This window comes from Tiliqua scincoides, chromosome 2 (genome assembly GCF_035046505.1).
Source record: "Tiliqua scincoides isolate rTilSci1 chromosome 2, rTilSci1.hap2, whole genome shotgun sequence".
Lineage (NCBI taxonomy): Eukaryota > Metazoa > Chordata > Lepidosauria > Squamata > Scincidae > Tiliqua > Tiliqua scincoides.
This window is the reverse complement of record NC_089822.1, coordinates 58,709,712-58,723,832: the sequence shown is the minus strand read 5'-3', so window position 1 is coordinate 58,723,832 and position 14,121 is coordinate 58,709,712. Positions and strand designations below refer to the sequence as shown.

Below are 14,121 nucleotides of genomic sequence, written 5' to 3'. Positions count from 1 at the left end.
TTGGCTCTCTGAGATGAAGTAGTATAAACTGGGTAAAAGTTAAAACCACAGTGATATAAGGTTGTTCACTAACAGCTGGTGCTCAGAAGGGAAGGCAAAAACACCACTTTGTGTCCCGTCCCCCCTAATAGATTAAACATGCAAATAGAAAACAAAGCAAAAGCATTCTGACAAACTCCAACCAAAATAGAACACCACACAACTTTTCTGTGGAGAAGATGTCTTCAAACATTTCTAAAACGCTGGTGCTGGGAAGTGCTTAGTTAAGCAGTTCCCCAAAGTTCTGCACTGAATCCCCTTGACTCAAAAATAGTACTTACTGAAAATTGTGATTCGGGCTGTGTGTTGGACCTATAAATATATAAGCAAAAAATTAACAAACAAGCTTTGGCCCCTGAAAAAAGTGATTAAAAACAAGGGTACAAGAAGTGAACAAGGGTACAATTTTTAACAATCAGCTTTTCCTCAATCTGAGACAAAAAAAGTTTTGCACCATCTTCACACAGGATTACTTTTCAAAGCACATATCAAATCTTCTGTCTGCTAAGGCAACAATTTGAATGGAATTTTTTGTGTGTGGCCACACATGAGAAAGCACATCTCATCCTTCAACGCATAGTATTATTTTACCTCATAACCAATCTCCTGGTCAGTCTATGAAAATGAAACCAGAAGAGGTTTATTTACTTATTTATTTATTTTTTAAAAAAAAGATAATGGGTGCTGTTGTGTGTCACAAATACAGGTAAGATACTGAAGTCAGTGATTTAAGACATATCTAAACAAACAATGGGCATGGTTGTGATAACAAAATCAAATATTCAGAAAATGCACAACACCCTTCTGGTTTTTGTGTTTTTGTGTCATTATGTCAAAGACTTCAGAACCAGACATTTGCCCACTATGTCCAGCGTGAGTTTATTACTCTGATCAAGACACCACTTGTAGTGCTTCAGTCTCTGTATGCACTGAATATTTATATCAAGGATTTCTTTCCAGTGATGGGACTCACAGCCCAGTCCTAACCAACTTTCTAATGCTGATGCAACCGCAATGCAGCCATGAGGAAGGGGAACAAATGTTCCCTTAGCTTGAGGAGGTCTCTGTGAATGCCCCCCTGCCCCCGGTGCAGGATGCAGCGCACAACCCATTGGTATAGCTGCAACACTGCTCAAAGGTTGGTTAGGATTGAGCTGTCAATATGGATAAGCATTCACTTGCAATGAATTTGCAGGGCAGGAGGTCTGGTCTAGAGGGTAGAGCCTCCGTTAACCCGAAGATAACATCAGAAGGTCGCCAGTTCGAGGACACCGGCAGCTCCCTGAACAGCTAAGAATGACAAGACCTTGAAGCAGCTGACAAGCCCAGCTAAGTGATTCCACCTGCTCTTGGTGTGAGCAAGAAACATCTTGGTTGCCCTCCGTGTGAGAGATGGAGCTGCTTGTCAGCCTGCGTGGGAGAACTGGAGGCCAGAAGTGAGACCAAACCAGGAAGATCCATTCTGAAATGTTGTTAGTTCTTGAAAGAGAGCTGCTCTATGACTGTAAAAATCCCCTTGAGGGATTTAGAAATGCCTGCCTATGTGAGCCGCCTTGAATAAAGTCAGAGGAGTAATCCAATTACCAGAAAGGCAGTGTATAAATACCTAGTTATTATTTTATTATTAAGCATATCTCAACCCTCCATTGAAATGGACCCTTTCACATGGAGGAGATCCATATGCACAGACCTCTGGATTAAAGCAGAAGTCAATTTGTGAATGTGTTACAAGCAAGAGAATCCCTGGATTACCACAGCAGACACCAAACTACTGTCAGCAGTAATGCCAGGCTGATTCTATGCATGCATGGTCTGTCACCATTACTTCTACATTTGCAAAATTTAAGCCACCCTTGAAATATTTTGATATACGGATTTAAGAGAGCTTCAGGGATGGAAAATAATTAATTGAAGATGACTTCTTGCATGCTTCCTCGTCGGTGATAATTTAGTTATTACTCTGAATATTTATTTCTTCCACCAAATTGTCTAAACACTTTTAAAGAAAGTAAGTAATGGAATTGGGAGGCCTCAATGAAAGAGTATCAAACATGTTTTTGTGATCCTACTACAGTGATGTGCTCCTTTGTCCTTTGAGTAACGCTACAGGCATTTTTGGTGCCTTGATTTCAAGTGTGTAGTCTGGTTCCCACAGGCAACAACATCATGTGTGATCTTGCAAACACTGCAGGGCCACAGCTATGAATACCAGATGGAGTACTGCTACTTAATCTCTTCTGGGCTGCAAGAACATATGGCGTTCAAGCAGTACTGTGAAATCCAAAATAATGAAAAGTTTGCCTCTCTGTACCTTGGACTAAACTTTATTTCACATTTGTGCTATTTTCTGAACTTCAGAGTTACAGACCATTCCATCTGTATCTACTTTCTTTTATTACTAGTAAATGGTCTCAGGTTCAACCCTGTCATTGTGTGCTGAGGAGGATGCCTCAGGCAATGACTTTATTGATTTTCTTTCATGTTACAATTTATTTTCTGAAAGGTAAAAAAATAAATCAGTGAACTAATTTCTCATTTTGCTATTGTGAAAACCAGAAGCTAGTCTATAAAGCAACAACACCAGTTATAAATGTCCCATTTTAAAACAGAGTGACTCACCCAGCCTTACAAACAGAACTCCTGTTGCTGTTATTGTCTTCATTCCATTTGTAGCCACACACTGGTAATAACCAGTGTCAGTGGTGTCTAGATCTTGGATTCTTAATCTTGAGCCATAATCTGTTTTTCTTATAATGATCCTTCTTGGTTCTTGAACCACTGGTGCGTCGTTTTTTAACCATCTGACATTGGGGGATGGATTCCCTGCAACTTTGCAGTGGAGGATTGCTGTCTGGCCCTGGACAATGGTGATATTGTTTACTGGTTCCAGAAAAGTCAAAAAGTATCCTAAAAAAGTGAAAGATCAGAAGAAATCAAAGCTAAGCTGGGAGACACACACAAATGCTTCAAGAAATTGTTTCACTTTTCAAAATCATGTTTTGTTTACAGATACAGAGTTCTACAAGTCCAGATCTGGTAACAATTTTTATGCAGAATTCTAGAAATTAATTACAGCATTCTCTTGAGACATATTTTAACTTCACTCGACGTGTCCAGAATGCTACAAGAAAATGGCATTGCTGTCATATTTTCTGACATTTTGATAGTAGGAAAGCTGGTTGGTGCCATACAAAATGATCATACTCAAAACATGTTCCTCAGTAATGATCTTGTAATGTAATCTGCCCCTTATGAAAGCATCAGTAAATTTGATAAAGGGGAAATAAAGGCAATCCTTACAATCAGAGATGTGTATATTTTAAGGGATCATATAGTCAAGTCTTGCAATGGTAAAGATGCTGAATACCTAATCATTCTCAACATTTCAAAAATGCAATTAAGACATGGTCATACACTGTTCAAAGCAAAACTGTCTTTCAGATGCCTGGCTTTGTGAGCTGCCCATAAAATTCTGAACGTCCAAAGTGCATAACTTCTCCAAGATTTCTTTGGGTGTGCCTGTGCATAAAGTCTCAGTGAGTTCAATGGAACTTACTTTCTGGCGACGGTACATATGATTGCAGCCTTTGCCAAGTCTAACCATAAGATGAGAGTAACACTATGCATCACCAGAGTCTCTGCTTATATTGGCTGTTTTTAAAACAGAGTAAGATACCAAACTCTATAAACATAGTTTTTTATGGAGAAAATTCATGTATGATACACCAAGAATTTTTAGAAACATGTTTTGTGTTTGCATTTGACCACCAATGCTGAAATAATTGTTGAAATCCAATGACATTCCAATGACGCTATTAAGCTGAAACCAATTTATGGAGCTTTTTAAATTTTCTATTATGTCTGTCTCTCCAACGACATACCAATAAATCTATATCGAGTTATAAAAAGTATTATATAGTGTTCAACAAGGCATGCAAGCAATAGATCTACATTCCATATTCTTTTCAGAGGCACAGAATATAAAGCAAGAGAGATCATCATATAAATTTTCATGTAAAGCATGCCACTTTGTTCTGAGCCCAGCCATATAACCAAAAATGGAATTTGCTGGGAACAGAAGTATACTGTATGCTACAGACATTAACAGCCCAATCCTATTGAAATCCCCCCCCCCCGCGTCGATGCAGCAGGACCAGTGCAGCTTGTACTGCTTCCTGCAGGGGAATTTTGCAGTCTGGAGGTCTCCTCAAGTTAATGGGACATTTGTTCCCTTGCCCCAGGGAAAGCCACAGCCGCGACAATGGGTCTGCTTGGACCTGCACCTGCTAAATCGCTGAAACAAGTCCAAGAGAATCTATGTTGATGAATCTGGCCAGGGAAGGGGGGTACAATAGGGTGTGTGCCAGCAATGCCAATCCTGCAGCCCCCTCCTGGGCCTGATCCACCCATAACCTACCCCTCCCCGGGCTCGATCCACCCACCACCCTGCCCCTGCCATTCTGCTGCCAAACATGCAGCTTACCTGCTCCATGTTCTTATGTTCTTATGCTGTGGCACGTGTGAGAGCCTACACTGGTGCTGGCAGCACTAGTAAGTTCTGTGCTATCACAACGTACTTTACAACATATTTGTGGTAGTTTACGCTGGCAGAGCACTCACTCCACCAGTGCAGAGGCAGAACAGGATTGTGCTGCAAAGCAGTAAAATATGGAATGCAACTGTTAAAATTCTTCAGTGATTTGGAAGGGGATTCCAAGAAAACAAAACCATGCAGCAAACAGTTGGCTGCGGTGCTAGAGTGAGATGGCTGAGGACCCTGGGAAAAGTCACACATTAAGTGTCTCCACAGCACCCCCCTCCCAAAAGTGAACTGGGTGCTATCACTGCCACAGTACTGAATGATCAGAGGTCAGACCAGCCAGATGGGCTCTCAGATGGGTGTGGACCCGTCTGATGCTCATCCTATCCAACCAGATACCATCCTGGCTAGCTGCACTGCCGCAGAGCTACTTTACATTCTGTAAAATATTCTGGGTACATTTTGTATGAATGTTTTCCAGAGGACTGACAAAGGCTAGTAGAAAATTGCATTCATAAAAAAACGATTCTCTAAGATGTAGGAAAATAACATATGTCTGCTTTAATAAATAATGTACTTTAATAAAGCAAAATGTGTAACCTTCAATCAGCAATATGATCATTATTGAACAGTGTTATAAAACTGTCTGGGGAAAATCTCAACTTTGGCCAGACTGAAGCTGGTAGCAACCAATGCAGTCATGTTAACTACACTAGAATTGTATTACATCAGATCTCATTTTGACCATGAAATGTTATAGTTGCTTTCATTGGCTGGGATTCAAGCAAGGTACTTCAGGAGAGTCCAAGGGCTTGGGAATGTGCCTAGTGAAATCTTGGACTTTTTAAAAAAAACAAAACAAAACATTTTTTAAAAACATCATGATGCATCTACTTCCAATCCCATATCACAAACTGCCTTTGTAACTTCCTTCATTTTCAAAAGGTTTGTCTTGGTGTCACGGTGGGCTGTTTTTCCTTGCCCTGTGTTGTTTGTGACACTGTTCTGTGTCGTTTGGGACACAGAAGCCCCAAACTCCCCTGGGCATGCAAAATTACTCATACAGTTCTTTAGATCCAAGCTATTAAACTCAGCTCAAACATTTGGATTCACTTACAAAGTCTCTGACCAAACAGATTCCTAGGATAATATGCATCTTTTGTAGTAGTGGAGAGCATATCTGATCTTTTATGTAATAAAATCTTTGATTCCCAAAATAAAATTGTGCTTCTTCTTCCAGACATGCCTGATTGTTCAGAAATGGGCTATGTCAGATGCTAGGGAGGACACCAGGATGCAGGTCTCTTGTTATCTGGTGTGTTCCCTGGGGCATTTAGTGGGCCGCTGTGAGATACAGGAAACTGGAATAGATGGGCCTATGGCCTGATCCAGTGGGGCTGTTCTTATGTTGTTGTTTTTCCTTATCAATGCAACCTGAATACTGCACCTAGCAGTATTCTTCACAATGGATGCAAAAAGTTACATTACATATCTATCCAAAATGCTTAGTGGTCCTGCTACAGACTCAAAAAGAAGAAAAGGAAGGGGGGAACCTCAGCTGATACAACTTAAATCATACGAAGTGCAAAATTTCAGGTCATACAAAGCTTCTCATGGGGCCAAGATATTCTAAGCAGTTTTTTTTTTTAATGGCACTGTACAGTTCATCTATTTTTATTATGTTGTTCTGAGAGTTACTTCTCATATTAGTTACTGAAGATAGCATGCTGTTTCACAAGTCACGATGATGTTTGAAAGGTCATTGGTTTGGAGGTCCTTTGCCAACATTACCAAATTGTATGGAGGAGAAGTGTAACCCCAAGGCATTTGGTATGAAGTCCCAACAAACCTTTGCGCACAATTGGGTTGTAATTAGGGTTTGTGATCATACAAGGAAAGCCTTCGGGAAGTACAGCTTTATACACACAACATTTTCAGGCTTCAAACAAAACAAGTAGAGGCTGGTTAAAAGCACCACCCTTTTCTCCTTTTTTTCCTTGCTCTCAGACAACAATGAACTTGGAGCAGGCCTGCAGAACTTGAGCCAAATTCAACTCACCAACTATACATGGTGGGCCCACTAGTGATTCATGAAACCTCTCTATTATGCTGCCTACCAGAAACTGCAAGAAATGGGAGGGGGGGGTATGAGCCTTAAAGTCCCTAGCAGGCAGCCTTCAATCAGTCTGGTGGACTCCAATGGGCAGGCTTGAAATGGAGTCATTTCCAAATTTCCATTTCTCATTTGCATTTTTTATTACAGGTAATTTCTGATTGCATGTGATTGTATCATGGTTCTCTCATTACAATTCTCATTCCACTGTTTCTTTTGAAATACCCTGTGAGATAGGCTGGGTATAGGTAATTATTTTTCTAAGGCAGCTGAAGCCACATAAAACTGGCTTTCACAACTGATTGTCTTTGGCTTTAGATCTCACTTTTTCCCAGTCTACTAATAAAAATGCAATATAGCATGTTTGTATTTACAGGATGCTTGCATATTTAATGAACGACCTAAGAGAAAGCAGGATATACAGCCCATCATAAAATGCAACAGATGCCCCAACATGTATCTAAACTTGCTGCCCCAAATTCAACAGATGAACTGCATAGCTCCCCAGTTCATCACAGAACTGCATAGTATGCAGCAGAAGCAAACAGAATCTGCCAATACAATACACTACCTTTCAAACATACATCAGAATTAACATGTCGTGTTCAGCTAAGCCATCATCAAAATCCATGTGTCACACTTTAGTTACCCTGTACAGCACTATCTAAAATGCTCAGGTACTTGGGAGGTTGAATTCAGACAGGATCAGTGCCAGAAAGCACACAGGCCGGCATGCAGCCAAGCATAATTATTAGAATGTTCCACAGGACAACATTCCAAAGTGCAATGCATGCTCTAAAACAGCTGTGTAAAGAAAAGGGCCTGAGGTCCCCAAAACATTTTTAAAAAGCGAGTTTTGCTTTGAGATGTTAGTGCAACCAGAACGTGGGTTCCTAAAGTAGTGTCTGAAATGTCACATTCACACATTGTGCTATACTCAATTGGGCCTCTTGGAGGAGGAAATTCTACGGCTGGCACCATCGAGAAACCCCTGTTTTGTGTCCACACCAAATGAACTTCCCTTTTGGTGATGGAATGTGGAGCAGGATTAGTATAGCCAGATAAGACTTCTTCAGGAAGGGCTGCAGCTACTACACCAGCCAAAGCAGCACAAAAGCGCTTCTCGCCTTAGCTGCAAGTTGTCTTTCCAGTGGCAAAGCTGGGTCCCGGAATACTCCCAGACCTCAGACCAGATCATTCAAGAAGAATACTATCCCATCCAGAACAGGTTGTAAGCCCAATTCAGACTCCACTTTCCTATTCACTAACAGCACCTCTGTCTTGCCTGGATTGAGTCTCTATCCTATCTTTTACACTTGCCAGACTCTACTTCAGAATATCCACATCTTCCCTGGTCTCAGATGAAGATGAGAAGCAGAGCTGGTTGTCATCATCATACTGATGCACTGCATTTCAAACTTCTGAAAAACCTGTCCCAGATGCTACACAGAGGTATTAAAGACTATGGGGGACAAGATGGAATTCTATAGCAGCCATTCTCAACGGAAACCTCGGCACATTTGAAGGGGGCCACAGAACTGTGTTGTTTCCTTATTTGATGGGGGGGGGGGGCTGGAATCTGAGAAGAGCTCCTAAGGGGTCATAGCCAAAAAAAAAGGTTGAGAGTGGATGCCTATAGAATCACAGGCAAATGCCGCAATTCCCCAATGCCACCCTCTGAAACTACCCTGACAGGTAGGAGTGGAGTCACTGTAAAACAGTACCACCCAACCCCATCTGGGCCAGATGGATCAGAAGGATACCATGGTCAATTATATCAAAGGCCATTGAGAGGTCCAGCAGAACCAACCCAGTCCAGTAACCAAAATAGGATTGTCATGCAGGATGACCAAGGCTGTTTCAGTTCTGCAACCCAGTCAAAAGATATTCAAGTTTTCCTAGCTAATTTCTTGATCAGGTTGTCTGCCTTAAACTGACCTAAAGTTCAGGAGCTAAGAGAAATTATTTAGGAGAACTAGTTGTGGGGGGATAGGACAGAGACAGAAAGGCACCAGCAGCAGGCACTAAGCCATGGGTGGGGACAGTGACTGTTCTTCAGGCTCCAGCCTAGTTACAGAGGAGGCGCTGGCAGCTTTGCACTCCCCGCAGCAAGCAAAGTACCCCATATCTGGAAAAATCTGGAAGTGACTGCCTCGCACCACTTCCAGGTTCTCACTTCAAGGGAGCCTCCACAGGAGATGGAATAGAGGGTGCAAAGCTGCCTCAGCAAGAACCCCTCCTCTGGGGAGAACCCAGAAGTGACATCACAATGTACATGGCACTTTCTATCTTTTGCAATGCCAGCACAAAGACAGACAGAATCTCCCCCTCCCCCAGTCCCATGTAGTGGAAAAGGGAGTTTGGTGTCAGCCACATATAATGACTGACTAGTAAGATAAGACAAAAAGTGGAGACTCTTGGAAATGTTCGTATAGCAATATTAAATCTTTTGCTGTTTCAGAAATGCATCATATTTTTACAGAAAACATCAATGTCCGTGTTAATAATAAAAAGCAGACCATAAAAACCTTTACATAATACGTTTTTACTAAATTAGCAATGAAATAAAAATGAAATTATTATTATCACCTTTGTGAGTTGGAACTGGTCTATCCTGCCCATCCATTTGACCTGAAGGATCATCAGACTTTGGTATCTCCATTTCACCTTAAGTGGAAAAAATACAAACGTTTAGCATTCAATCTAGTCTGGTTGTTCAGTGTCTCCTTTTTCCTCCTCCCCCCCCCCCCATCCACAAATTTGCTATTTTAACTTGAAATTTAATCAACTACTAAAACTTCCACTGTCCTCCTGGGAAATCAGAATTTAACTTTTATTGATTTCAATCACCTTATCCTACATAACAAGACCATTAGAACAGTCTTTCAAATCAAACAGAAAAGGTAAAGGGTGACATATCTGTTGGAAAATATGGGCCCAATCCTTTCCAATTTTCCAGTGCTGGTTCAGTTGTGCCAGTGGGTGGGCACTGCATCCTGTGGTGGACGGGAAGTCACTGGAGCCTTCTTAAGGAATGGGAACATGTGCTCCCCTTCCACAAGGCTGCATTGTGGCTACACTGGAGCTGGAAACTTGGACAGAATTGGGTCCTGTGTTTTTGAAAGGATTTTCATTTCCACCATATTAATTTTCTTAAAGCTGTATTTCTGCACAACACATACCTTCTACATTATCTTTAAAAACAATATTGTCTTATTCCTAAGGGGATACTCTATCCCCTTCACCAATACTGTGAAGAAGACATCAATAATTTTCTGTCCTGTTGTGTATAGCCCAATCCTTACAGCCCAATTGTATCCATGCAGAACATTGGCAGATCTTGTGGGTTGCTATAGCTGCAGCCATTTGAATGATCTGAAGCTTGCTGCTGATGGCACAGCAGCTGGTAAGCCCTGGGTTGGTAGCAGCAGGCTACAGACCAGCCGTCAGGACAGGTAAAGTATTAGTGGGGGTGGATTGGGCTGGGTTGTGGATGGGACTCGGTGGATTTTGTGACATCTACAGGACTTTGTGCCCCTATCCCAGGCCTGACATGCTTCCTTCTGCCAAACAGATTTATGCCAGCAAAATAGCTGGCATAGATCTGAGAAGGCCCACTGGGGACCAAGGAGCAACAGAGAAGGCAAGTATGAAATGTTCTTTACTTACCTCTCCCAGTTGGCCTGGTCCCAACCTAGTTCATAACATGCAACAGATGCTGCGTTGGCAGTGTTGCACATTGAGGATTGGGGCTTTATAATACCAGTAACACTTGAAAACAAGAACTTGGACATCTCACTTGCATTTTAGACTAAACTATCATTTTCTTTGCAGTTCACACTTAGTACTAATACATTCAAGAGTGCTGTTTGTTCTATAGACAGCTATAGACAGCTGCCTGAAGAGTACTGCTTGTCTGATATGGAACACTGTCCCTCAGATTGCACTGATAGAACATTAGGCTGGTCCTGCTTCATGACAGTGTATCAGACAACTTCTTCAACTTTGTGATTCTTCAATTACACTTGTGAAACATTGTTAATTTAGGCCTATATTTACAGCAGAATGAGAGAATCAAGTAGACTGCATGATTATAGTCAGAGAATCCCATTACAAGTGTGTGTCCCCCCACCCCATATCCACAGAATCCATAATTGCCATTCACAACCCCCCCCCTCCCGGCTGTGCTCATGACTCTTTTTTTTTTTTTTTTTTGCCAAGGCTTTGCAAAACACAGCCTTTTTTGCTGCAGAACACTGTGAAAATGAAACCAGACACTGAGAACTTACTGAAATAGACTTTTTCCAGTGCTGGTGCTGCTGTGCCTATGCACTGCTTCCTGTGTTGGGGATGCAGTCAGAGGCCTCCTTAAGGTATGGGAACATTTGTTCCCTTAACTTGGGGCTGCATAGCAGCTACAGAGGTGCTGGAAAGTTCGATAGGACTGGGCCCCAAGTCTAGCGATCTCAGTGTATGGTTTTGTTTCACAGCATTCTATAGCAAAGGAAAACAATTGTGTTTTGCAAAGGAAGAGAGATGAGTTATGAGTTTGATGGGGAGATCCGAGTAGGGTTCACTGCTATATGCAGTTTCTGGTATCTGTGGAAACAGTAGGAGCCTATCCCCTGGGAACACTGGGGAAGCCTGTATTATTTTTTAAAGAAATGTTTAAGTCCATTCCCCCCCCCCCCACAAAACAGACCATCAGTAAATCTCCTTGATGTTGTTTTGCATTTACATCTGTAGGCTGAAGTGACCAAGTCCATTCTACCAGTTCAGAACCTTCCCATCTCATCTTACTGCAGTTAGACTGAAGCCAATTTCTTCCAAGGTGGGTCCCTTGCTAACTGCTAACTTCAATTATCCTCATATTGACTGGGTCAATTTGTGTTCTGGTCACGATAAGGAAACCAGATTTCTTGACGTGCTAAATGACTGTGGCTTAGAGCAGCTAGTCACGGAGCCCACCAGAGGACAGTTGACTCTGGATTTAATATTGTGCAGTATGCAGGACCTGGTTAGAGATGTAAACATTACTGAGCCATTGGGGAACAGTGATCATGCTGCGATCCGTTTTGACATGCACGTTGGGGGAAGAATACCAGGCAAATCTCTAACAAAAACCCTTGACTTCCGACGGGCAGACTTCCCCCAAATGAGGAGGCTGGTTAGAAGGAGGTTGAAAGGGAGGGTAAAAAGAGTCCAATCTGTCCAGAGTGCATGGAGGCTGCTTAAAACAACAGTAAGAGGTGTATACCGCAAAGAATAATAATAAATAATAAAACTTTATTTTTATCCCGCCCTTCTCCCTAACGGGACCCAGGGCGGCTAACAACATATTAAAAAACAATAGATTTTAAAAACATTAATACAAACAGATAAAAACATTTAAAAACACACTACAGGGCCATAAAAACAGTAGTCAGATTAAAAGAGTAAAAGAGCAGATCACCGAGGAATCAAGCCTGTAAAACTAAAAGATGTATAAAAAAGTTAAGAAGGCCAGAAATCAGAAGGCTTGTTTAAACAACAGTGTTTTCAGGCCTCGCCGAAAGCTCTCAAGAGAGGGAGCCATTCTCAAGTCAAGGGGAAGGGAGTTCCATAATGTTGGTGCCACTACCGAGAAGGCCCTCGGTTCCACAAAGAAAGAAGGGTGCCACTAAATCCAGGAGGGTGCCCGCATGGCTAACCAGCCAAGTTAGAGAGGCTGTGAAGGGCAAGGAAGCTTCCTTCCGTAAATGGAAGTCTTGCCCTAATGAGGAGAATAAAAAGGAACATAAACTGTGGCAAAAGAAATGTAAGAAGGTGATACGGAAGGCCAAGCTAGACTATGAGGAACGCATGGCCAGCAACATTAAGGGGAATAATAAAACCTTCTTCAAATATGTTAGAAGCAGGAAACCCGCCAGAGAAGCGGTTGGCCCTCTGGATGGTGAGGGAGGGAAAGGGGAGATAAAAGGAGACTTAGAGATGGCAGAGAAATTAAATGAGTTCTTTGCATCTGTCTTCACGGCAGAAGACCTCGGGCAGATACCGCTGCCCGAACGGCCCCTCCTGACCGAGGAGTTAAGTCAGATAGAGGTTAAAAGAGAAGATGTTTCAGACCTCATTGATAAATTAAAGATCAATAAGTCACCGAGCCCGGATGGCATCCACCCAAGAGTTATTAAGGAATTGAAGAATGAAGTTGCAGATCTCTTGACTAAGGTATGCAACTTGTCCCTCAAAATGGCCATGGTGCCAGAAGATTGGAGGATAGCAAATGTCACGCCTATTTTTAAAAAGGGAAAGAGGGGGGACCCGGGAAACTATAGGCTGGTCAGCCTAACATCCATACCGGGTAAGATGGTGGAATGCCTCATCAAAGATAGGATCTCAAAACACATAGACGAACAGGTCTTGCTGAGGGAGAGTCAGCATGGCTTCTGTAAGGGTAAGTCTTGCCTCACAAACCTTATAGAATTCTTTGAAAAGGTCAACAGGCATGTGGATGTGGGAGAACCCGTGGACATTATATATCTGGACTTTCAGAAGGCGTTTGACATGGTCCCTCACCAAAGGCTACTGAAAAAACTCCACAGTCAGGGAATTAGAGGACAGGTCCTCTCATGGATTGAGAACCTGGTTGGAGGCCAGGAAGCAGAGATTGGGTGTCAATGGGCAATTTTCACAATGGAGAGAGGTGAAAAGCAGTGTGCCCCAAGGATCTGTCCTGAGACGGTGCTTTTCAACCTCTTCATAAATGACCTGGAGACAGGGTTGAGCAGTAAAGTGGCTAAGTTTGCAGACGACACCAAACTTTTCCGAGTGGTAAAGACCAGAAGTGATTGCGAGGAGCTCCAGAAGGATCTCTCCAGACTGGCAGAATGGGCAGCAAAATGGCAGATGCGCTTCAATATCAGTAAGTGTAAAGTCAAGCACATTGGGGCAAAAAATCAAAACTTTAGATATAGGCTGATGGGTTCTGAGCTGTCTGCGACAGATCAGGAGAGAGATCTTGGGATGATGGTGGACAGGTCGATGAAAGTATCGACCCAATGTGCGGCGGCAGTGAAGAAGGCCAATTCTATGCTTGGGATCATTAAGAAGGGTATTGAGAACAAAACGGCTAGTATTATAATGCCGTTGTACAAATCGATGGTAAGGCCACACCTGGAGTATTGTGTCCAGTTCTGGTCGCCGCATCTCAAAAAAGACATAGTGGAAATGGAAAAGGTGCAAAAGAGAGCGACTAAGATGATTACGGGGCTGGGGCACCTTCCTTATGAGGAAAGGCTACGGCGTTTGGGCCTCTTCAGCCTAGAAAAGAGACGCTTGAGGGGGGGCATGATTGAGACATACAAAATTATGCAGGGGATGGACAGAGTGGATAGGGAGATGCTCTTTACACTCTCACATAACACCAGAACCAGGGGACATCCACTAAAAT

At 42.5% G+C, this 14,121-nt stretch overlaps 1 protein-coding gene across 1 annotated transcript in view; it reads right to left on the bottom strand.

Moving 5' to 3' along the window:
- ROR2 (receptor tyrosine kinase like orphan receptor 2) overlaps positions 1 to 9,354 on the bottom strand; it is a 37,434-nt gene extending 28,080 nt beyond the window's left edge. Inside the window, exons 1-3 of the mRNA XM_066615831.1 lie at positions 9,282 to 9,354; positions 2,659 to 2,946; positions 321 to 351 (exon numbers count right to left, since the gene is read on the bottom strand). Coding sequence (XP_066471928.1) covers positions 321 to 351; positions 2,659 to 2,946; positions 9,282 to 9,354 — 392 coding nt within the window. The remainder of the gene's footprint in view (positions 1 to 320; positions 352 to 2,658; positions 2,947 to 9,281) is intronic.
- Between the last annotated feature and the right edge of the window lie 4,767 nt (positions 9,355 to 14,121).